Source organism: Danio aesculapii, chromosome 9, assembly GCF_903798145.1.
Source record: "Danio aesculapii chromosome 9, fDanAes4.1, whole genome shotgun sequence".
Classification (NCBI taxonomy): domain Eukaryota; kingdom Metazoa; phylum Chordata; class Actinopteri; order Cypriniformes; family Danionidae; genus Danio; species Danio aesculapii.
Window position 1 is genome coordinate 28,837,053 of NC_079443.1, and position 24,217 is coordinate 28,861,269.

Consider the following 24,217-nt stretch of genomic DNA (forward strand, 5'->3'; position numbering starts at 1 on the left):
CCCAGCTGTAAAAGCAACAAATAATAACTTGACTTCTAGTTGATCATTTGTAAAAGTGGCAAAAGGTCAATTTTTCTGATGAATCATCTGTTGAACTGCACCCCAATCATCACAAATACCCACATAGACTCAAGATTCTAAAAGAAATAAGTCAAGTTTGGTGAAGGAAAAATCATGGTTCGGGGTTACATTTAGTATGAGGGTGTGCGAGAGATCTGCAGAGTGGATGGAAACATCAACAGCCTGAGGTTTAAAGACATTTGTGCTGTAAGACATTACAAACCACAGGAGAGGGCAAATTCTTCAGCATGATAGTTCTCATTTTCATACTTCAGCTCCACATCAAAGTTTCTGAAAGCAAAAGAGGTAAAGATGCTCCAGGATTGTCCAGCCTAGTCATCAGATATGAACATTATTGAGCTGGGAGTCCTGCCAGAACTCTTTCTTTGCCATTCCAGTTGACTTTATTAAGAAGTTATTTGAGTCAATGCAGAGATATATGGATGCAGTCCCCCAAGCTCAATGGAGTCATACACAATTTTAATTCTTTTTCCACTGCACCATGACTTTGAATTCTATACTGTACATTATTTCTGTTAGGTGACAAGACTTTTGTCTAAGCAAAGTCAAGACCTTACTGTCCTAATTAAACAATAAAAAAAAAAAAAAAATCAAGGCATGGTCATATTTTATTTTGGTAATATAAGCGTAATCTAGAGGCCTTTGCCTTTCATTTAATGCCACTTCTGATGCCAAATGATCAACTAGAAGTCAAGTAATTATTTATTGTTGTTCTCAAAACTTGAACAAGACTTATGTCAGGTAGTGAATACTACTTACTAGTCTGCCCAAACAGCTTCCAAAGGTTGACTTTGCATAATAAGAGCCTTTTAAATTATATTGTAAAACACATGACCTCAAAATGTTTAAACACGTCCCCTACATGCAAAACTACCCACTGCTCTGAGCTGCAGATACCCTTACTGTCTGGACTCCACAGTGCTGCACCTGTAATATGAATTGACAGCATCACTGCCGCTTTTCTCTTTGGCTGCACGTCAACACACCACAGATTTGATCTCCCGCACCGTCTCATCCAAGCATCATCTCATCCGCAGCTGCACCAAAGCACATCCCCAAAGACTCTGTTCCAAATTCAATTACATGATCCCACCATGAGAGGTCAATTCAAACATATTTTTTTGGAAATGGTAACTGCAAAACCAACCTGTTTTTCTTCCTAGTCAAAATAAACCATTCTGTGAATACATTTGTGTGAAATAACAGTTTATGAAACTAATATTCATCTTTCACACACACATATTTATGAACACACTGTCAGTTTTCACACTCAGCTTTTTATTACAGTAAAAGGTCTAACAAACTGAAAAAACATCCTTTTTTCCACTTAATGACAAACAAATTGAAGTGAATAATGTCCACTGAGGCAGAGATCAAAGAAAAAAGTGCTCATTTCTGCTGTGAAAGGAAAGCAATCACACTCTAAACAAACATCTCTCATTAAATCTCATTCAATATCGCGTTAAGGAAGCCAGCCGCATGAAGATCGTTTGTCTTTCCTTTCAAACTGCAAGTCTTGCTAAATACTGCTGAGGAAAAAGAGCCATTGAAAATAATGTAAAAGCAAGAAGATGAGGAAATGCCTTGGTAGGTAGCTTTGAGCAAAAACCACAGTCTGTCACTTTCTGTCATTCAAAAGTCATTCATGTCAGAAAATCCTTGGTTTAAAGGAGGTTAAACCATCTCAGAGGTTACTGTGGCAACACTGATATACAAATGTAAGTCTCTGAATGTGATGAAACGGCAAACAAACTGGAAAGCTAGCAATGCGAGCGTGTTTGCCAATGTATGATACTCTTGTTTACAACCGTGATACTGCGGTATCATTGGCACCGGAGTAGTTTTGTATGTGAATATGGCAGGGGAGTGAGAAAGAACAAGAGTTAACTGGTAAAACACTACATTTCTCGACTCTGGCACACCGCACAACACCGTTTGATATGAAGTGTGCAAAAGAAACAGATTGATCTGTATCCTGTGGAAAAAAAAGTGAGATACAGAAAGATTGAAGAGGAAGCTAACCAGCATGATGAACTCAGAAGTACATGTCCTGGAAAAGGTTTTGGCCCATCTCAATGTACGCCTCTTTCTCCTGAGCGCTCATCTGTTCCACCAGCTCAGGTCTCTGGCTCACTTCCCTGTAAGAGAAGGGTCTTCCTCCTACCATAACCACAGGGTCATCTCCGACCTCTTCAAACTCGTCGTCATCATCCTCGTCCTCCTTGTCTTGTTTTCCTGGCCGCATGGCTGTAGCATTGTGCAGCGTGTGGGCTGGAGCCTGCGGTGGAGAGTCCTCGTCCGACTCGCTGGTATCGCTGTCGGAGTCGCTGGCGTTTGCGGCTGGAACAGTTGGTCGGGAGACGGCGGAACCTCCTGGACCAGCTCCACTCCTCTTCTCGTGAATGAGTAGAGCCTGCATCACCTCCTCATTCTCATCCTGCGCGGCTCCTCTTCCAGTAATTCCCTCCTGGGTTACTACAGAGTCCTCGCCAGCTGGTGTGAGAAAAAAATTGGAAGAAAAATAAAAAGACAAATTCAGATGCATCATTATTTGAAGAATTACAATTTTTGCTACACTTTCTAAATCCAATTCCTTTCTGAAGCCATATGATAGCTTTGGGTAAGAAACAGGCCGCAATTTAAGAGATTTTCAAAAGACAATCTTCTCTTCGCTCCAAGTCCATCTTCCAAATTCTCAAAACACTCACAACAACTACTGATGATGAACAAAAGAATTAATAATGTTACATTTGTTTGCTCATTTGTTGATTCACACGGGATCAACATTATGCAATTATCATCCCTTATTTTCTAAGTATAACACAGTTTATTATATGTCCTATGTATGTGGGGCTCTTATTTTAGAAAACTGGACATGTTTTAAGGCAGTGATTACCAATGTTGGGGTCGCAGGACAATGAAGGGGGGGGCAGTGGTCCACTTGGTGATTTCTAAGTGTAAGACATTTGAATAAACTTTTGAAATTACCATTGTTAATCCATAACTTAAAGAAGATTTAGATAGTTACATTAAAAGTGCAACATGGAAAATAAAAAGCCATCAGCCTTTGAATTTTTTTTTTTTTTTGCAACCCCTAGGGTTTTACGTTAGATTAATGTCATGTGATATATCTTTAGACATTGTGCCCACCAGTCTCATTAGGTGAGGTTAAAGAGGTGGTCCAGAATGTAATTTTAATGCTTGGTTGTGTTTATAAGATGCAAAGCCATGTGTGCTCATGTTTCACTTGAAGGAAATCACGTTATTTTTTCATAAATCTCACTTTGATTATATATAGCTACTCAGCACACATGAAAATGACTGTCATATTTAATAGTTCCTCCGAAAGGCCCCTCAAGTGACTCTGATTGGTCATGTGTCATAATGTGCTGCGATTCGCGAATCGGTTCCACGTCACGCCCGTACAAGCACGTGCTTTTTGCGTAAACAGTCAGTCAACCTCATGCCTGCTCTCTAAAATAACATCTGACAAGTGTCTGTAACGAGTGAAAATGGGGTGGGGCTCCTTTAAGAGAGATCCCCGTTGTGAGTGTGTATGTGTCTGTATGTGTGTGTGTATGTGTGTGTGTGTGTGTGTGTGTGTGAAGTGTCTGTAGACGCGTGTAACACGAGATGTATTTGTTTTGTATTTTATAATTCTCTGGAATATAATATTGAACAGTAAGCACTTCTGTCTTTGTGGCGTGTCATTTGGAAGCCCAAATAGAGAAACAGCTCTGTGAAAATAGCAGCGTTTAGATGGCATTTCAGCTCCCTCTGCTATAACATTACAGTGCCTCTGGCCACGCCCCTTAGCTGTGCAGTGTGTGTGTGCGGTAAAAGTACGTTTGTGATCTCACAAGGCCCAGAAGTATTTTTTGTAGTCTCCAAAATTCGTTCATTGTAGGCTTTGCTAAGCTAAATCTGTAAAAACTAAGGTCTCCCTTTGCATTGCTCCCTTTGCATGCTGTTTATGTTCACACAGCTACATTACACATCAACTAAAGCTTAAAATATGATATCGTAGTGGACCACCACTTTAATATAAAATAATAATAATAAAAAAATTATATGTTTGTTAAACTGTTGCACATTTTTGTGTTGTCAATATGATTGTGTTTATATATGCCTATAGGTGTGTGAGATCCACTGCGTGCAACGTTTGTGTAATTATAACCATTTCCGAAAACAGTCACTCGCATTGTTATCTTGGGAGTCTCGGGTGGTAAAGTTTGGGAACCCCTGTTTTAAGGAACAGTAGGCAGCCATAATTGCCAAGATTTTGACAGATTATAAATTTATTCAGCGCCACACTACAAGGCTATAAACATTTGTAATGAGGCAACAGACACATGTAAACGGTTGAACTAGAGTTTCATGCACATTTTAGCCTCATGTCATATTACAATTTTGCTCATTATTATTAAAACATTATAATTAGGGTTTGTAAAACCTGTTTCTGGGATTTTTAAAATTATTTTCTGATGTAAATGAGACAAATAAGATAAGAAGTGCAATTTATATTTAATTGCAAAAGGAGACAACGGAAAACAACATGAGGAGCATCTTTGATTTTTGCTCAAGACTTCACCAAACTGTGGGCTTGTGTTACTGTGGCTGTTTACCTTTTTTCACCTAAAGCACCTCAACTTTCTAAATATTTGAAAATGGAAAAGATCTAAAACATTTTAGACTCTGTTCACATCTATATTAACACTGTCCAATATGCGTATTTCACGTGGCCGCCATTTTAAAGAACCAAAGCGAGGCTCTGGTGGGAAGAAACCCGGAAGTATAGGACCAGCACTGTAAACATTGCAGTAATATGCTGTAGACTACAAACCTCCATCTGTTGCCGATATTTCAAACTGCAGAAATGGTGTAAACATCACTTTAATATCATTCAGTTAAGTTTAATTTAAACAATTAAAAGCATATTAAGTATCAAACAACATCACAATCTCTTTAAGAGTAATATGCTCGTGTCCTCCTAGGCTTCAGTTCATGGCAGCAGGTAAACATCGTGGGTACGCTTTTCTGCTTCAGCCTATGTAACCCGGTGAGCGATAAAACACTGCAGCCCTCTGTAGCACACCCTCATGTTGTCTGTAATAGTGTTGTCCTGGTACTGAAGTTTTAAAACTGTCCATTTCGCGCTAAGTTAACACTGAAGCGCTGCTGAGCGCGGATGACTCGACTGATCTTCACGGCTGCTTCGTGCTCCAGTCTCCATGCATCTGTGTTTGCACTCAGTTTACCGTTCTTCACCCAATACAAACACAAAAACACGGAGACTGGATCGCGAAGCAGCCGCGAAGATCAGTCGAGTCATCAAGCAGATTGCTCCGCTCATATGTGTTTGTACTCTTTAAACAGTGGAGGGTGAACCGATGACCTTTTCGGCCAATCACAAGCATTTCTGTTGAGCACGTGAACACAATGGCAAATCAGCGCTGTTTTAAGAAAGCCATCAACAGTGCCTTAAATGTTAACGGGAAATTGACGGTTTTTCTTTTAATTTAGTATCGTGAAGTCTAATACAGTAAAAAAATCAGTTCATTAACTTGAGTTTGATAAACAGCATCTAAAATGTGTGTTTAGGAAAGTAAACGTTAGCTGACTATTGCCATTTCCCTTATCAGAGCTCATTGTCAGCTAAGTTATCTCTTTTATTTTCACCATTCATTCAAAACAAAACCTTTGGGTCACTCGGAAGGCGGTGAAATTAAAAATTTGTCACTTTATCTTCACTGATAATATTTACAGCCTGGTACACAATGTTCCTATGTAACTCCCAACAATACTTCCGGGTTTCTTCCCACTGCAGCCTCGATTTTACTTTTAAAAATGGCGGCCGCGTGAAATTAATCTATTGTTGTCGGACAACAAAACGCATCTTAATACCAGGTGTAAATAGAGACAAAGATGATTTTAATGACTAGGCTCAGATTTATTTATTTTTTAGCCTTTTTTTCAAAGCTTGGAAGTAGAAGCCCGCATTCTTGAGGGACAAGCTTTAAATTGCTGAATGTATGAGGAACATATTGTTGTCTGCACAGGTAACAAGATATTATAAAAACATAAATAAATATCTAAAATGAAAATAAAAGCAACTCAAATGTATTTTAGGTTTTTAGGTACTAGTTAAGCAACAAATGTTAATTACAAGCATATAACATTGTATATTCTCAATTATTCTTATGTGTATGTGGCAGTGTGGTAAAACACAATCATTTTGTCTGTCAAGGTGAGGTCTGATGGACTATATATGAGGATAATTGGAAAGACAGCCTTTGGCATCAAAGCAAAAAGTATATTATGGCAAAGAGACTGACAATCCAACAGACCTCCACTAGTCGGGTTCTACAAGCAAACTAGTGAAAAAGTTGTCAAAACAGGGGGGCATAATCCAAAAAAAGGAACCCTACTTGAAAGAACCTACAGATCTTCTTAAACTTTCAGCTGAATTGCTTTTTGAGGGTTAGGGAACATGTTTGGTGTAACATTATGCCCTTAAGTCAATCTAAACCCACATCCTAATTTATAGTTTGACTTTATTCAGATCTATGAGGAGCATATGCAGTAATAACAAGGCAAAACCTCAAATGCATAAAAAAACAGCATTGATGTTTATCTGAGATCACAAATACTACTTTCACCATGATACAATACAGCGGACGTGACTCACGGTTCTTCAGAGCTTCTGTCTCGTTGTACGCCCCCTGCACTGTACTTTCCGTCAGCCATACGGGCCTCTCTTTGGGGGCTTTGCCCTCAGCATTCTGGCCAGGCTGAGGCTCCTGGTCGTCCATGTTGATGACCACATTCTGCGTGTAGAGGTCATACGATGTGCCCTTTTTCCATACTTCTCTAACAGGTCCCCCAGCACCTGCTCCCATTGCAGATTGTGCAGCCCGCTCCCGACTGTAGGAAAAGTCAGAATTGGATGAATAAGACTTATGCGGACATAATATAAAACCTATTTTAATTTTTCATCCTTTATAAAATTAAAGCACATGAGAGTGCAGTATTTCAGATTCTCTGACCTCTGTTTTAGAGCTGGGATTTCTGATGGTTCGGGCTCTAGTAGATCATGGGACAAGTTGATGTTTTCCGTTTCTCGAAGCAATACATAGATGGGCTCGATTTGCTCATTGAACCGTGCCACCAAAGTGCGGGCATCTTTCTTTGGCACTGCCGATTCGTCCTCCTCTACTTCTGTTTGACAAAATGTACAGCGGAACGTACCTGTGGTACAGAGAAAAATGTCTTAAAATACAAGTTTTGAAATGCCTTATCAGTGCTGTGAAACAACAACATCCCACATTAACACCATCCACCATAATGAGCACCCCGGGTCATGGAAGAGGAGTCTAAAAGAAAAAGTTCATATCTCCAGTTCCCTTTAACCAGAGGCTCCAAATTCTGGGATTCCATGTCCCCTTTTCCCACAGACATGGAGCCAATTTTTGAATTGGAGATGAAGCCAGAACCCAATCTGGCCAACTATCCTCTAGCAATCCCATCAGGCTAGAAAATTTGGCTTTGCTTTTCATATTAGCTGGTCTCAAACCAGGAAATACTAACATCAGTGGCCAGGGAAAATAATATTGTAACTAAAGTTTTCAAAAAAAAAAAAAAAAACACAACAAATCAATCTTGCTAATCAAGATTATTCCCATAATAATTGATTAACTATGTATACTGGAATTGACAAAAACTGTCTCAATAATAAAATTATATTAACCAACACTATTCAAAGGTTTGTGGTTGGAATAGAATTAAGTAATATAATTTAGTTAATTATTTTAAATAATTAATTGACAGAATTTCATTTTTTAGAATAATTATCATATTGTATTTTATTACATTGTAACATTTAAATTATTCCCATGGTGGTAAAATCTGAATGCTTCTAAATTAAAACAGTCTGTTTTTTATTTAATTTTTTATACATCATCTTGTGTGTTAAGAAAAAAAAATCTCATACAGGTTTTGAACAAGTGGATGGTAAATTAAAATAATTTTCAGTTTAGCAATTACATTAAATAGTTCAAATGTTTTTTTTTTAACAGATTTTACTTTCCATTTTGATAATTTTTTAACATTCTTGGCTCTCTGCTGAAAAAAAAAACATTCTACCCCAAACCTTTTGATGGTATGTTGTTAGAAAGATAGTAACCATGTAAAATTGTGTCACATATTTAAGTAAGTTACAAATGTTAGACCCAAAACTTGTTGCTTGTAGCAGGAAAAAATGCATTTTTTTAAATTACTGATTAAAACATATAATCGTTACTTGAACAATAAGAAATTATGATGCATATAGTATGGACTACAAATGGAAATAAAGTGAAATCCATCTACAGCGCCATGCAACTAATTGCCTGAGCCAAAACCACTGCTCACAGTCTAATAATACTGAAACAGGAAAATGGAAGAACAATCACAGACAAAAGGACAAACACACGCTTGGTCCCAGCATTCACCGGCGATTCCACAGCAAAGCGAAGCTGGTCTGGTTTGCCATCTGCTGCTGAAGTTATTTACAGCCTTCTGACAAAAGCACGCACAGCAGGGCCTGGTATATGAGTGTGTGGCGTACATCGGCTACTAGCTAAATAATAAAAAAAAATCCATGCCTTGACACACTTTACATATTCATGTACTTAGCATTTAATGGTCACAGATGGTGCAGATATTGTGACCTACCTTTAACTGTAGGCTTTTATCTACAACGTCGTTCTACTCATATTCATGTGTGTTTTGATATCACAAAGGCACCCCAGCAATATGGTTTTTACACTAAAATGGTCCCATGTTGCCGTGCTGAGTGCATGGTAAATGGCTTCCCAATTCCCAATTTTTCTGGCCTTGAAGGGAATCAAACGAGTAAACGACTAGCTGCAATTTCCATTTTAAAAGCTTTGCTGGAAAGTTGACAACAAAATCTGTGAAGGCGCTCCTGAAAACAATCACTTCCAGCTAGGCCCCTTTACTACAGATGTCTTCTCTGCCAATACAGCAGCGGAGGGGGAAAGAAAACAATTTGACAAGCACAAAGAGTGGGAGAGACTGTAAAAAAAAGAAGAGAAATAACAGTCAGGTGAAGGGAAGATAAAAAAGGTCTCCGACACATTTGACACAGCTCTAGAGGAAATATCGACATACCCTGAGCTGCAGGGAACAATTTTAAAGCAGCCCTCCTGGACAGTCTGTCTATCTTCACACACACACATTGGTATTGGTGGTTTACAGGGACTCTCCATAGGCATAATGTATTTAATTGAATGTGAAAGTCCTTATTAAGTATGCTTTTTAAGCATCTTGAAATCACAAGAACAAAAGACTTGTCCTCGTAAACCACAGAATTAGAGTACATACAAGTCATACCCATGTCATTATACAAAAGCATGTTTTTGGAAACCACTGAAACCAGTACTCAGACACACACATACGTATATGCGGTTTACAAGGACTCTTCATAAGTGTGGTATATTTATACTGTATAAAAGAAACAACAAAAAAACGCTTATTATATGGCCTTACCCTACCCACACCACCAAATCCAGCCCTCACTAAAAATATATGGCAAATGTCAAAAGACTCCTTTAAGTATGATTTAAGCATTTTGAATTACGAAGACACAAGGCATATCCTCATAAACCACCTTAATGGTGTATGCCTAGGTCATATTCATCTCATTATACAATTGTGCGTCCTTGTAAACTACATAAACAAGTACACACACACATATACAAGACACAAGTGATAAGGGATAAAGAGATAACCAGCTACATTTAAACGTTTACAAAATAATGAGATACATTTTCAGATCCATGCAAACATCTTGTATTATCAGAGTAAAAGATAGCATTCAAACAGAAGTTTTTGCCATACAACACACTGATTTTCCATGTAAACATCAGCTAGATTGACATGTTTGACTGTTGCCCTCGTTCAAATCCTACAAACAACTTGTTTTGATCTTTGTTGTCTGCTGCCCTGGTCCTTTGTTAAAAACATGTTATTCTTTGCACTGTTACAGCATTATAAAAAAGTACAGCATAAGAAGTTTCACTTTTTTTCCCTCAAGGTCAAGGCCTACTCCACTACTGTGTTTGTGGTATTTTTGTGTGTTTGCACTGCAGTGGTTTTTTTAATAGTTTATTTTTTTCAGGATGTATATTATCAGAACAAGAATCTGTCGAAAAAAAACTGAAGCATCCTCACTGACCTGATATGGAAAATTATGCCAATAATAGGGTGAAATTTTATTGTAATTATATTGTACATGTAATTGACATTGAGTTCTTCACTCACTTTTCAAAAACAAATTCACTGTGTTTAAGCCAATTAAATTAAAGTTCAAATAAAATTAAATGTATTAAACGAAATGGGCATGGGCCGGTATATGATTCTGATGGTATGATAACCTTAATAATAAAAATATAATCGTTTTAAGGTATTTTGATTACTGCTCTAAAATATACTCTTTTTAAATGTCTGAGTCAAAAACAAAAAATTTTCCCCTTTGAACAATATATTTTATTTTGAGAAACATTTATAATACTTTGGAACAGTAAACATGTCAGCCTGAATAATTCAAATTAATCATTGACTTCTGCTGTCTTCATTAGTTTCATAAAAACTGATTTCATTACAATTTACAACGGCATCTTTAGAGATCTTTTCTGCTGGAGATACTTTTGTCCTAAACAACAAATAAAACAAATGTAAATAAAAATATCTTACACACAGGAACGGTATAGCAGAACATTTGGGCAGAACATTTTTCCAAACTGCGGTATACCTTGAAAACGGTTATCGTCCCATGTCTAAGATGAAACATAACCAAATATGGTGTTTGTGTTTTTCACATTCCCAAAATATGAGTCAAGTAAGATCACATAAAAAAGACAGCAATTTTGACCAAACATTAGCATTTACCTTTTCATAAATGTGATGTTCAAATTACACAAGTTTAAAAAAAAGCAGGATGTTAATAATGAGTGACATTGTAGATAAAAGTATCCATTGCACCCCTTCTAGAATAGGTCCTAACAAGCAAGAGAGAGAAAAAAAGTGTATCCCAGATTAACCCTGCAGCATTTGTTCCTGAATGAATCAGTTTTTGAACAAATCAATTGAGCCAATGATTCAATTACCTGATTATAAAGTTACTAGTTAAGATTCTTCAAGAAATCAGCCATTTTGAATTAACAACTGAATTACATATTATATATTTCGTGTCTTTTAAAATTAAAATATAAAAGGATTACTCATTTTTGTTTTTAAGTTCCAGTACCGACAGTATTAAAACAGTACAAAGTTTTACAAAATGTATAAACAAAACTATAAGTTCAGTGTTACAGTTATTTTAAATACAGCAGCATTAAATATTCGGAGAAAAATATGGTTCTACAAATCACTTATTGGGCATATACACACATAATCAGTGATTAGGATACTGCGCCAACATGTCTTGAAACTTGCTTATGCTTTCTGCTGAACAACATCTGCTGGATGCTTTAAATGCAAGAACTAACATGAGATCTAAAAATCTCTAATTGCTAGTGCTAGACTGTACAGATGCAGTCAGCATGTTAGGCTATATAAACACTTGAAAAGCAGCACACCGGAATAAAAAAACATGCTCTGGGTGACCCCAAAGAGACAGACAGAGAGGAAGTTCACTAGTTCAGAAAGGAAAGCTATTAACTGCATGTTAAACTGAAGGAATCACTGACCCACTATCACCATCACAGCTCCAGAAAAAGAGGATGTTAAAACAAGAAATAAAAGGTACCCATTTTTGTCTTTTCACATGCCATTAGAGGCTCCCAACCATATTTCTGTAGAGATATCAAACCCGAAGCCTTGGATAATTAGCAATATGGCACATTAACACACTCTTTTTGTCATTTTAGTGGGTCTGCGAGTACACACACATTGTCGTAGTGGATCTAAAGGAACATGGAGCTGCGCGGTTAGTGTGCAGGCATACATTAAGGCTGGCATTGAGAGAAAGTGGGCTGGTGTCTTTGTGTTGATAGTTTTTGCATTATCTATGAGATATGAATAGGTCTGGTTTAAATTACACAGTACTCTCTCCAGTGATTCAGAGCTCTTTTGAAAGCAGGACGGCGCTTTGTTCAGTCGTCTACGCCAAAGAACAAAAGGACTTTTGTGAACAGTCCTTTAAAGATGAATCCAGCATCATTTCGGCATTTGAGAGATGAGAAACTTTTTCATGAGGGGGCCTGAGCAACAGTGACAAATGTACTACAATGATTCAAATTACTAACGCTAATGCAATAGTAATAATAAAAAATAAATGTTTATATCTTTGAAGATATAAAGTGAAGATGACTTCAAAGAGATCTTCTGGATTCAATGCAATACAGGCTGTATGAAAGGGGTGCCCAAACTTTTTCATATGAAGGGCCCGCGGGCCCTAGTTTGGGCATCTCTGCTCTATGGAGAGTATCCTAAACACAATTCAGATAGGATTAGCTTTCAGGACAGAACATCTTACATAATTATCATCACAGTGGATAAACAAAGTCTGTTAATAATCCCCAAACGTGTGTGTACTGCAGTAATGCAAAGCCTTTCCAAACTATTGATCAATGACATCACAATTAGCGAAGTTGTAAAATGTATTTAAGGTTACTAAGACTGCACCCAATTGATAAAAAAAATTATTACAAAACAAATGCTTCATCTTTGAAAGCATTTTAAAATTATATTTATTACTATGACACCAAAGATGAATTTTCAGTAGCCATTACTTCAGTTTCATGTCATCTTCCAAAAATCATCCAAATATGCTGATTTGCTGCCGAAGAAAGTGCTGCTGCATATAGTTCAAAGTAGGCATGGGGTGATAACCGGTTTCAAGATTTACAGCGGTTTGGAAAGGTGAAGGTTTTAAACCAGCTAAAATGTTCTATTATACCGTACCCAAGGTATAAGTAAGTTTTTTTTTTATGTGTTTTTTTGTGTGTTGTAAAGAAATCTGTGTTTTTAAACTAATGAAGGGAGCTTTAATTATCTAGCCTGATATGTTTCAAAATATTATAAATGTATAAAGAAATAAAGAAAATTTATATAAAATGTATTTGTTTAATGGGGAAAAACATTTATTAGGAACTTATTTTAGCAGTTATTACAATACCGTGATATTTTTATCCAAGTGGGTATCCAATTCAAAGTGGATCAAAAAAGTATCAAAAACCTCCTAAGATTAGAATGGGTGTTGTTCAGTAAGTTTGATGAAAGTTTTTGATCCACTTCAAAGGTTCACATTGACTATTTTGTGTCTGTGTTTTGGTGTATTTACAATATAGATTTAAAGTAAAAAATGATTAGCCCTCCTGTGAAATTTATACAACAATAAGTGATATTTAACTGAGCATGGAAATTTTCAAAGTATTTCTTATAACATTTTATCTTCTGTAGAAAGTCTTATTTTATTCAGTGAGGTGGCAATAAAAACATTTTTTAAATCAATTTTATGGTCAATATTACAACCCCCAGGCGACACGGTGGCGCAGTGAGAAGTTCGCTGGTTCGAGCTCCAGCTGGGTCAGTCGGCATTTCTGTGTGGAGTTTGCATGTTCTCCCTGTGTAAGCGTGGGTTTCCTCCGGGTGCTCCGGTTTCCCCCACAGTCCAAAGACATGCGCTATAGGTGAACTGAGTAAACTAAATTGGCCACAGTGTATGTGTGGGTGTGAATGCAAGCGTGTATGAGTGTTCTCCAGTGTTGGGTTGTTGCTGGAAGGGCATCCAAAGCGTAAAAAACATGCTGGATAAGTTGGCAGTTCATTCCGCTGTGGCAACCCTTGTTTAATTAAGGGACTAAGCTGAAGGAAAATGAAAGAATGAATGAATTATAAACAAACCACTGTTATCAAATAACTTGTCTAACGGACTTTAACGGTATACACACACAGATATAAATGGTCTAATACTTACTGACGCTGAAATTTTAAACAGTGAATTTAGTATTATATATTTGAGCATTGCATCGCTTAATACACTAAAACTGGCTTACAAGCTGGAAACCTTTTAATGTTTATTAATGATAGCATGAGATTTTGTAAATGAAATATGAGTTAACCATAACAAAAATAAATCTTATCCATTTATCTGAACATTGGGTGGTTGCAGCTCTGCTTATAACAAACACACGCAACTCAGAAGGAAGGAAAAACTAAAGGGAGATAACAGAAATGAGATAGAGTAAAGACATGCCAAGATAGGATCAGCGAGTGACTTATTACCATGCGAGCCTGACCCTGTTAGATCTCCTTATCTCCCCGAACACCTCACCAATCAAAGAGATTTTCATAGATCAATTTTTGGGGGGACTCAACGAGGGGGGACCTTGATGCGCTTGACCAATCAGATCAATACAGTCTCCTATTCTAACACACAACTAAGCCACCCAAGCGTAAAAAAACAGTACAGGGTAAAAAGATCCAATTGAAAAACATCCACATATAAGCCCACTCAGTGGACAGAGAGCACCGTGTGTCACAAAACCCATGTTTATAAAATCCTTTCAGGTATATACTAGTCCATGAGTGAACATGGGAAATAAGTGTGTGTATAATGGCATGGTCTTCACAGGGTTAGATGCTTCATCATTGGCCGTTCTTCTGCTTCATCCTCGCCAATCCTCCTGATGTGTATCCTAGCAACAGCTTTGCCTCCCTGACTGCCAGTTTGCTTTCAGCAGAGGTGAGGGTGAACACGTGCCAAGCGCTCTTTACCTGCCTTTCTATTCCTCTAACACTCACCGTTCACCTCTGGCACTGCCTAAAACCCTTTATCACTCTGTCTCTTTACTCCTGTTCTTTCCTATCCATCACTCACTTAAACATAGGCTTTCTGTACGAAGAAATTTCCTCCTGTATGTCGACACAAGATGAGCATTGGAACCACATTTGTAGGTAGAGATCGCATGAGAGGAATGATGAAGTTTAGACTTGTGGTTAACAAATGTACATTATTTGGGATGCTGATTTTGCCTTCATAGTAAGTAAGCTACACTTAAAATGGAATGATAGCAATCTGAATAGTAGCCAACCAGTTTGTTCTCGAAAGCGATAGTGGAATCTAAAACAGCAGGGTGGTTTATTATTGTCGTTCATTCAGGAATTGGACTATACAGGTTGCACCATATGGTTTTGGTTCATTCAGACTGTGCTCTCACACATGCCAGGTTTGATGCAGTTAAAAACTCTGGCCAAATTGCTTTGGTATTTCGTTTGAACAAGCATAAACAGCCATTTGACTCCTGGTGTGCACCAAACATGCCAATTAAGTCTCCCACACAAACTGGTTTGGCTGAAATGTGAATGGAACATGCAAGGGTGGAATGCTAAACATTGGCCATTCGTCACTTTTTACAAAATGTTGCCAATATAAGTTCATATAGGAAATGCAATCTCTTTGCAAGAGATCTTCAGTTGTTGTGTGCAATATAGACATTTCTGGCACTGAACTGACTCCATCCATAGTATCATTTTTTAGAAAGTTCTTAAGTGTTGTTCTTTAAGTTTTATTAAAAACAGCAAAGGCTGAGCAAACAGCACACTACAAACAGCCAGTATGGTATTAAACATGACATGGTAACCAGGACTAAGGGACTACAGTTGCATTTAACTCTGCTGTAGCATGATTGTCCCGTCCTATCTCACCCAATGGGCTGCACTCGTACTGCATTTTGCCTTCCGAACCTAAGCACAAACCGTGCTCTGGTACATCTCTTCAAACCAGGCCAGGGCCGGCCAACAGAACAGTGCCTGGGCCCGATTCGGAGCACTCACACTTGTCAAACAAACCGGGAAATGCGCCTGGGCACAGTTCGGATAGCCCAGTGTGAGTGCACCCTAAAGTGTATCATTCATTTCCTTGAGTGTGGACCAAAACAATTATAATAATACCAAAAAAACAAAAATTGATGTCGGCACCAATAGCCTAGTAATTAAGTGGTGCTCACGGCGACCTGAGTTCAATTCCAAGCTCAAGGTTCTTTGCCGCCACTTCTCTGCTTCCAATACTTTCCTCTCTGTAAACTCTACTGTCCTATTCCAATTAAAAGACGAAAAAACCCTAAAACATAAAAAAAAATTAATTACAAGTGTGAAAACACTGGTTAAAGAATAATGCATTAATCTAATGAAACAATCCCTGAGAAGGAAAAACTATTCTGAGAAGAATTTACATCGAGGAACCATACAGGTTCCAATTTTTGGCTTAAAAAAGTTCAATCAGAGTAATTTGTTTAGTAATCAAACTATAGGGTTGCACAATCTGGTTTTGTGTCACTGAAAAGAACAGGCTGATAAGAGGCATTCCTTAAGAATAAGACAGCACTGATCGCATTGTAGATTCAATCATGAAGATAAGGCTGAGAATGGATGGAAAACAGTTCCCTACTTACATTGCACTATACCAACTCTAATCTTAGATTACACATTAAGTGAACTTTTGCTTAAGTGTGTTCAGACAACAGAAAGGAATGCAGAGACACTGGAAAAAGTTTACATTGGGATGTTTTTTTCTCTGAGATCTTTATTGCGATATAATTTCACCCGATGACTTAAACAGTCTGATTTTGTAGGGGAACGAAAAGTAAATATATATTTTATGTAATATATTATATGCATATAATAAAAAAACTACAGTCATAAATAAATATAATTGAGCAAATATTAAAGTGAAATAAACCGCGCTCCATAGTTTTCTGAAGAGAGTAACAGAATTCAGGTACAGAAATTAAATAATCAAACGCAAAGTAACATTACATAGTCTTAATCCTATAATAATTCAATCAAATTAATGTTTAATAAACTTCTTTATGCACTACTGAAATGCTTTAATCTCTCTTAAAATGCTCACATAGTGACAAGCCTTAAAAACACGTGCAGATGACAAACTGTCAATTCTGCAGTGTCTCCAAAAATATGGTGTGTTTCTGGTGATCTATAATCCTAACAACATACATTGCAATGAGACTATTGCGGACACACACACTGTGATATCGATGCTCAAGCGATATGTTGTGTAGTCCTACCACAAAATGCTGAGAAGCAACTCAAAACAGAAGAACTGCATTGATAATATAAACCAAAGTTTTCAAACAAGCCTCTAATAAAGCAACTTCCAGCTTCATGTCTCCTTCTAAAAACATTTTATTACTGAAGTACTGCTTTAATATTTCTTAATAGTTGCTGCACTTTTATGTTAAAGCCCTCTGGTTTTCTTGTCTGCCAGGCTTTCAGTGCAAGTCCATTACTGTCAGCATTTCCTGTTTGTTTATATACACTGAGGTTTGAAAATAATCTAGAATTTTCTTTTTAATTGATGAAACCACTTTAATGCTTCATTTAGATTCACTCTTTATTCTTAGTCAATTCCCAACAATAGGATCACATCCGTCCGAGAAAAACAAGCAATCACCTGATTTTTCAGTGTCAATCAAGATTTCAGTTGCTCTATAAATACCTCCCCTTAAAAAAACAAAAACTCTCTTGGTCAGATGATCCAGGCTATGAAATGGCCATTACCATATCTGTATTTTTGCTTTTGTATGGTGATGCAAACAATAATGACAGCACTAGAGTCTTAATACTTTAGCAATATATATGAATTGATAATGCAGCGTTTTTTTCTGCAATTCAACAAAGGTAACTAAATTCTTCCAGGCCTTAGCTATAACTACAGTGCTTAGGTGTCAAAGCGACCAATCAGTAAAGACCTTAGATTGGCATTAAGAAAATTAATTACACTCCTATGCAAGTTGTACAATTACTGACAATTTGTTTTGGGCCAGTTTAGAATATTTTTTGTTTTCTTTTGGGAAACAATGGGGTCGCATTTGTAAGTGTGGTATACACACAAAACAGGAGCGGAAACGTGCATTCGCCACTTCCCATGGAAAAAATGACAGCGAGAATGTGCACAACTGTAAGTAAACTCTAGTTGACATATTTCCTTTAAATATTGTCTTAACCATGTTAAATCATAATATAAACCATAATATTCTGATGTTGGCTTATAGGAAGGTTTCTACGCAGTTTTATAAATCAGAATCAATAACCCCATTTACCCTGTGAATTTCAAAGCTCTGCAAAGTTTCAAAGTAAAACAACTACATAAACTCAACAAACGAAAGGTAATATCGGAAAAAAACGATTAAAAAAGGAGCACTTTAAAGATTTTAAAAATGTATGTGAACATGTGCATAAAACAGACAACATCCATGAAGACAAGTCCCTCTGTTAGGTCAGACGTTATTTAAAGACTGCTGATGTGTCTTTAGTGTTCAGTGCATTAGACTCTCCTTATAAATTTCCCTTCTGAACACAAACACAGATTAGATCAATTATACATGACTCAAGACTGCTGGAATGGACCCAAATAAACACACACACTATGCAGACATTGGTTTTTCTGGCTTCAGACCATGATAAAAGCTTAAACAGGAATGGCTAGCAGTTCTCAAGATTCATCTCTGAAACCTTTATAACGCAAGTCACGTCAACAGCAGCACTGTGTGTGCATGTGTGTACTTCAAGTACATAAATCAGCAGCTGTTGAAGTCAGAAATGTAAAACAGCAAGCACAGAAGCAGAACGCATGATGGTGATGATGTCAACGCATTGTGCTCATTCTTACAGCCGCTCGCTATGAGATTGAAGCTTATTTATGTTAAACCTACGAAAGTGTTTTTTTCCCTTTCCTGTCAGTCACTACTGTCTACAAACTGATGCAATTCAGCATCAGTCTCCCAGTGAGGTTCATTCAAGTGTTTTGTATCAATGCATTCAACTTTTTGACCTCTGCTGCCATCAAGTGTCTGTATGCAGCTCTGCCACAGTGTGGAGATAAAGACCTATCTATAATTTCTCACTTAGAGATTACTAATTGCATACCAAAAGTTGATAAATTATATCAGGGATCAAACACAGACCTATTTTTAAAATCTCTTTCCACTTCCTGAATGATGGCTAAGAGTCTTACGAATCATGATGACATGATTTGAGACTAGCTAGCCATGTCAAAATACAACAGCCAGCATATGTTTATATCTTCTTCATACATGAAAATTCTAGCAAGCTCTAGTAAAATTACTCTTAACTGATGGGCATTTTCTAATTGATTTTAACATCATGTTCAATGTTCATGCACCTTTATCCAACAATTAATTTGTCCCATAGCTCACTCACTTTCCTGTAACCTTCAGAATCTCAGGAAATATGCCTGTCGACAAAATTCTGAAGAGAAACAATCAAAAAAGCAGTGGCATTTTAACTAATACAGCTGGCTTTATCTGAAATGTATTACATTCCATTTGATTTGACCAAGATCTTGCATCACCCTATGAATAATTATATTAATTTATTAAAAAGAGGTGTTGTGTGGGTAGAGGACAAAAGAAACAATTCAAATAGTTTGTTTTTGCATATAAGCTGGTTGAACAGCATTTCTTTATAAATAAACATAACGTCTTAAAGAACAGCATTTTTTAATAAAACATTTTAGAATTTTTGATACTATTTTTTTGATAAATTTGATAAATTTTTTGATATTATTATTTTGATAAAAATTTTTATTAAATAGTTGTAGTAATATTTATTACTTTTAATATTTTAATTATTTTACTGGTATTTAACTGGTATTTATTTTAAGTGTCCTTGAGTTCTTGCTAAGCAAAGGTATTAATTTATTTCCATAAAAAACTTACTGATTCATGTGAATCTCCTATCCCATATTTTAAGTTGGTCAACTAATGTATACACTAATGCCTTTTTTCTTTTGTCTCATGATAAAAAAAAACCTAATATAGATCGTAAAGGAATAGTTCACCCAAAAGTGTTAATTTACTCAACATTAACTCGCCTTCAAGTGGTTCCAAAACATTAAGATTTTTTTCATGCTGATCAAAAAAATTTGATATTTTGAAGAATGTTACAAACCATTAACCACTGACACCCATAGTAGGAAAAACAAATACAATGGAAAGTCTATAGCCGTGTTTTCACTATCGTGCCTAAAGTGAGTGTGCCAGTCACGTTTCCACAGTCACTTCCAGGGCCCGATCAGGCCAAAGCGGGGCTTCCTCTGGGTCAGCGACTGGACTTTTTCGGCCCGCCGAATAGCTTGGGCCAAAGAAGGCCAGCTGGGGCTTCGGCCCGGAGTGAAAAGAGAGGCGGAGTTTGCCCGAGTCTGGTAAAGATGGCGTTCCACCAATACACTAGTTTTCTGATCGCACACGAGTACATGAATTTTCATTTTTAGGTGAACTATTCTTTTAAGTGTTGAGAACATGCCCTCCAAAATAAGTCTTAATATTCTCACAGTCTTGCAGTTTTCTACTCACCAGTCATTGGGTCGAACAGCTGATTGGCCTCAAGGTCAGTGAATGTGTTGGTACAGCAGGGGCAGCGGAAGGAGGCTCTGTTAGTGGAGTCCCGTTCATCCGTCTCAATGCGTCTCCTCATGTGGTCCAGCTTGTACTTCACCACATTAACCAGCAGTCTGTAATTGATGAAATAGTAGTTGTGTCGCGTCGTCTTCCCATCAGGTGCAGTCTCCACGCGCATACGACATTTGACAAACTTGTCAGCCTTCAGCGTGTTCAGAACAGAGCGCAGCTGCTTGCGGTCAAACTTGAGCAGCTCCAGCATGTCCTCTTCACGTACACAGGGATTGCGGATCAGCACGTCCAGGGCGAGAGCATGCTCAATGCCATAAAACCCCCGCACAACCTGCTTGGCCAGCCGTTTGAGAGAGGCAGGCACCTCTGTGAGCAGCTCAGGTTCAGTCATGATAAAGAATAGGGAACGAGAAGAACTAAAAGAAAGAGGGATGGAGATAGCAGGAAATTTCAAGACAAAGAATGTGCTTTTAGTTGACTGTCATATGAAGGGTCAGTTTGTCTTTTATGCAAGACAGTGAGGAGTTGAACTTTAGGTTTCTTGGAGGAAGGTCTGTGAAAAATAGAAAAACCAAAAAATTTATCAACTGCTTAACATATTTTATCCAGAAGATACAGAAGAAAAAATAGTAGTTAATACATACATTTACAAAACCATCATGCAAATTAAAAGCCATCAACCTTTTGTTTTTTTCAGACTCCTCGGGTGATTATGTTATATTAAAGACACAGCACATTGAAATTATGGGATGAGGTTGAACTTTCTGACACCTTTACGGCACTCACCTACATCAAAAATAAATACAGGCCACAACTGAACAATGAAACTTATTTAAATTAACTTATGAATTCATTGTACATTTTATATATATATATATATATATATATATATATATATATATATATATATATATATATATACACACAAATTTTAACTGTCAAACTGTAATTTAGTGCCTTAAATTCCTCATTTAATAAACAACTTATCATAATTCAGTTGTTGGTTAATAACTAATGCTTTCAAGAGTCATTCGAGGGATGGGCCGATAAACTATATTATATCGAATCGCGATATAATTTATGTCAATAACAATGATAAGCTTTGGACGTTTTACTCTATATAGATCTAAAAGCCAATCACACAGCATAAATGTGCAACAATGGCAATGTAAAAGTGCGTTGATATTAGAGGTATTTTGCTACCTATAATTTATCTGCCCAAAAAAAATGTTGTGCCATTTAATGGAGTCTTTAATTTTTGTGGCATCAGCCATTGTTGGGACACTCTTTTTAATCTTAAAGCATTTACAACCTATATCGAAATAGATATCGTTATCGTTCAATATGGAAAAAAATTATCGAGACTGCATTTTTGCCATACTGCCCAGCCCTAGGTCATTTTCAGTTGCATTTCAACAATCTTTTTTGAAATAACTAGATAACTTTACCTTAAGGGGCACCTTTGATGAAAATCATCTTTTGTGAGCTGTTTGGACAGAACTGTGTGTAGGTGTAGTGTGTCCAGTCTTACTGGAGTGATATAAACATGATAAGTCTCTTTTTTTTAATTTTCTGATGTTAAAATAAGATCCAAATGCCTCCCATTTTAAGGCCCACAACAACGTGACAGAAGTCTGGTTCTCCGCCCACCAAATTGATTGACAGCCACGTAATAACACGTCTCCGACTCCGTAGTTACACGTATAATCATATCAACAAGACAGGACATGCGCAAAGCAACTTGGATTAAAACATCTGTTCAGCTCGCTGTGATAATCAATCATCATCAAATGTGATCAACAATGAGTTTTACAAGTTTTAAATGTTTTTAAAACAGTGCATGTTTGTAATCAATTACAGCGATTTTACTGTCTTTATCACCACGCCGCATGTCAGTACAATTATAAAAGAAGTCGCTTCAATCCAGGTTTATTTTGTAAATGAACATAACAGATATCCATACAGTAGTGGATATTAAAGTGTATCATGTCACATTTGCATGCAAAAATTTAAACACGTTCGCTGTGTGTGTCCGCTGTGTTTGTGTGCGTGTGAGTGATCTTTGTAACAACATTGTGTGTGACAGGCATGGGACAATAACCATTTTCAAGGTATACTTAGGTTTGGAAAAAGTCAAGGTATTAAAACTGCCAAAATTTTCTGTAGTACCACTCCTAAAGTATGTGTAAGATTATTTTTATTTACATTTTTTGTTTGTTTTTTGGGACAACAGTATCACTGGCAGAAAAAAATATCCAAAGAAGCTGTTTTAAATTGTAAAGAAATCTGTGTTTTTGAAACTAATGAAGACAGCAGAAGTTAATGATTCATTTGAAGCCGCACATGTTTACTGTTCCAAAATACCTTAAAATTTTTATCAAAATAAAATATTTTGGCTGTGTCCAAAATCACCTACTTCTCAGTAGGAAGTGCATTTAAATTTACAATTTACTACTCGACTGATAGAAAAGTACTTATCGCATACTGTTTTTCGAATTCTATGAATTCGTACATACTACTCGGCTTGCATACTGTTTTTAGCATACTATATAGAAGTATGCGATTTTAGAAGCAGTGTTCAAAGTGGAAATAAGTTCTTTTTTTACCCAGATTTTTAAAAAGAACATATTTTAAAACCGAAATCAAAATACCATGAAACTGATATTTTTATCCAAGGTTATCATACCATCAGAAACTTATACCGACCCATGCCTATGTGAAAACCTTGAATTAACTCCACAACAAATACATCAAATAATCATTGGGAACGTTCCTCCTGTAGTATTTCTCACTAACTTTACGTGAGATCTGGTGTTTATCTGATGTAGCTGAGGCGAGAAATGTGGCACATTCTAACAGGCATGTGGGAACGGTGGGCGGGGGGAACTAAAGTTAGCATTAAAGGCACAAGCAACAAAAACAGCTACATTGTGTTCAGAGCAGAAAACTCAATATTCTAAAAGGTATAATAAATAATCTGATGGGTGTTTAAGCTGAAAATTTACAGACACATTCTGGAGACACAAAAGACTTAAATCTTGAAAAGGTGGTAAAAATGATGCACCATGCAGAAACCATTATGGAGAACGTATAAACCAGAAAAAATAAACAAACGCTGTTTTTATTTGGATTATTGTGTTAACAGCAGTCGTTCAGCGGGAGTTTAAACACGTAAATAAAAGGAGCTCATTTTAGGAGCAATGTCTCAGGGTTGTTAATTACTTTAGGAACGAAGGTAAGTTTGTGCTGTCCTAAATAACGTTATGTACTGAAGTTACACGTGAAAGTATGATATAAATACGCTAAATGAAAATAATACAAAGCAGTGTGAGAGTACAGATGACTAACGTACTCACCAGTGTCATGTATCTGGAGAGTTTAATGTAAGATTAACGCGATGATTCGGTATTTTGAGAGATGCTGTAAACGTTATAATCACACAACCAGCAAAATAAACAACACGAGAACTTAAGGAGATAAAACAAACACAGTTCAAACCTTTAATTCTCCTCCTGTTTAGATCAGAACAAGTTTTCTAGTTCAGCATCACGCTAACGTATAGCGGAAATGACGTACAGGATGTTGCTGAAAAGTCTATATGCCATTTAAAACGCTTTACCAAAATATGCTGCGCATCAATTATTTTAAAACAATACGCCAATTTCGTTAGTATGTATAAA

At 36.8% G+C, this 24,217-nt stretch overlaps 1 protein-coding gene across 2 annotated transcripts; it reads right to left on the bottom strand.

The window, feature by feature from the left end:
- Positions 1–1,338: 1,338 nt before the first annotated feature.
- Positions 1,339–24,100, bottom strand: gtf2e1 (general transcription factor IIE, polypeptide 1, alpha). 2 transcript variants are annotated; one of them, XM_056465508.1, is made up of 5 exons: positions 24,036–24,100; positions 20,481–21,090; positions 7,128–7,329; positions 6,770–7,005; positions 1,339–2,574 (listed from the first exon to the last, which is right to left on the bottom strand). In XM_056465508.1, the coding sequence occupies exons 2-5, from the start codon at positions 20,926–20,928 to the stop codon at positions 2,117–2,119; spliced, it is 1,344 nt and encodes a 447-aa protein (XP_056321483.1). In that variant the 5' UTR covers positions 20,929–21,090; positions 24,036–24,100; the 3' UTR covers positions 1,339–2,116. The 2 variants fall into 2 exon arrangements, with proteins under 2 accessions (XP_056321483.1, XP_056321482.1); XM_056465507.1 differs by lacking the exon at positions 24,036–24,100 and adding an exon at positions 23,894–24,026.
- Positions 24,101–24,217: the final 117 nt, after the last annotated feature.

Bases quoted from the DNA above. Each gene is read 5' to 3' on its own strand.
- gtf2e1 (XM_056465508.1), bottom strand. From the start codon at position 20,928: ATGACTGAACCTGAGCTGCTCACAGAGGTGCCTGCCTCTCTCAAACGG. The intron at 7,330-20,480 runs GTGAGTAGAAAA...TCTGTACCACAG, and splicing joins GCTGTTCGACCCAATGACTG to GTACGTTCCGCTGTACATTT. The intron at 2,575-6,769 runs GTGAGTCACGTC...TTCTCACACCAG, and splicing joins GACAGAAGCTCTGAAGAACC to CTGGCGAGGACTCTGTAGTA.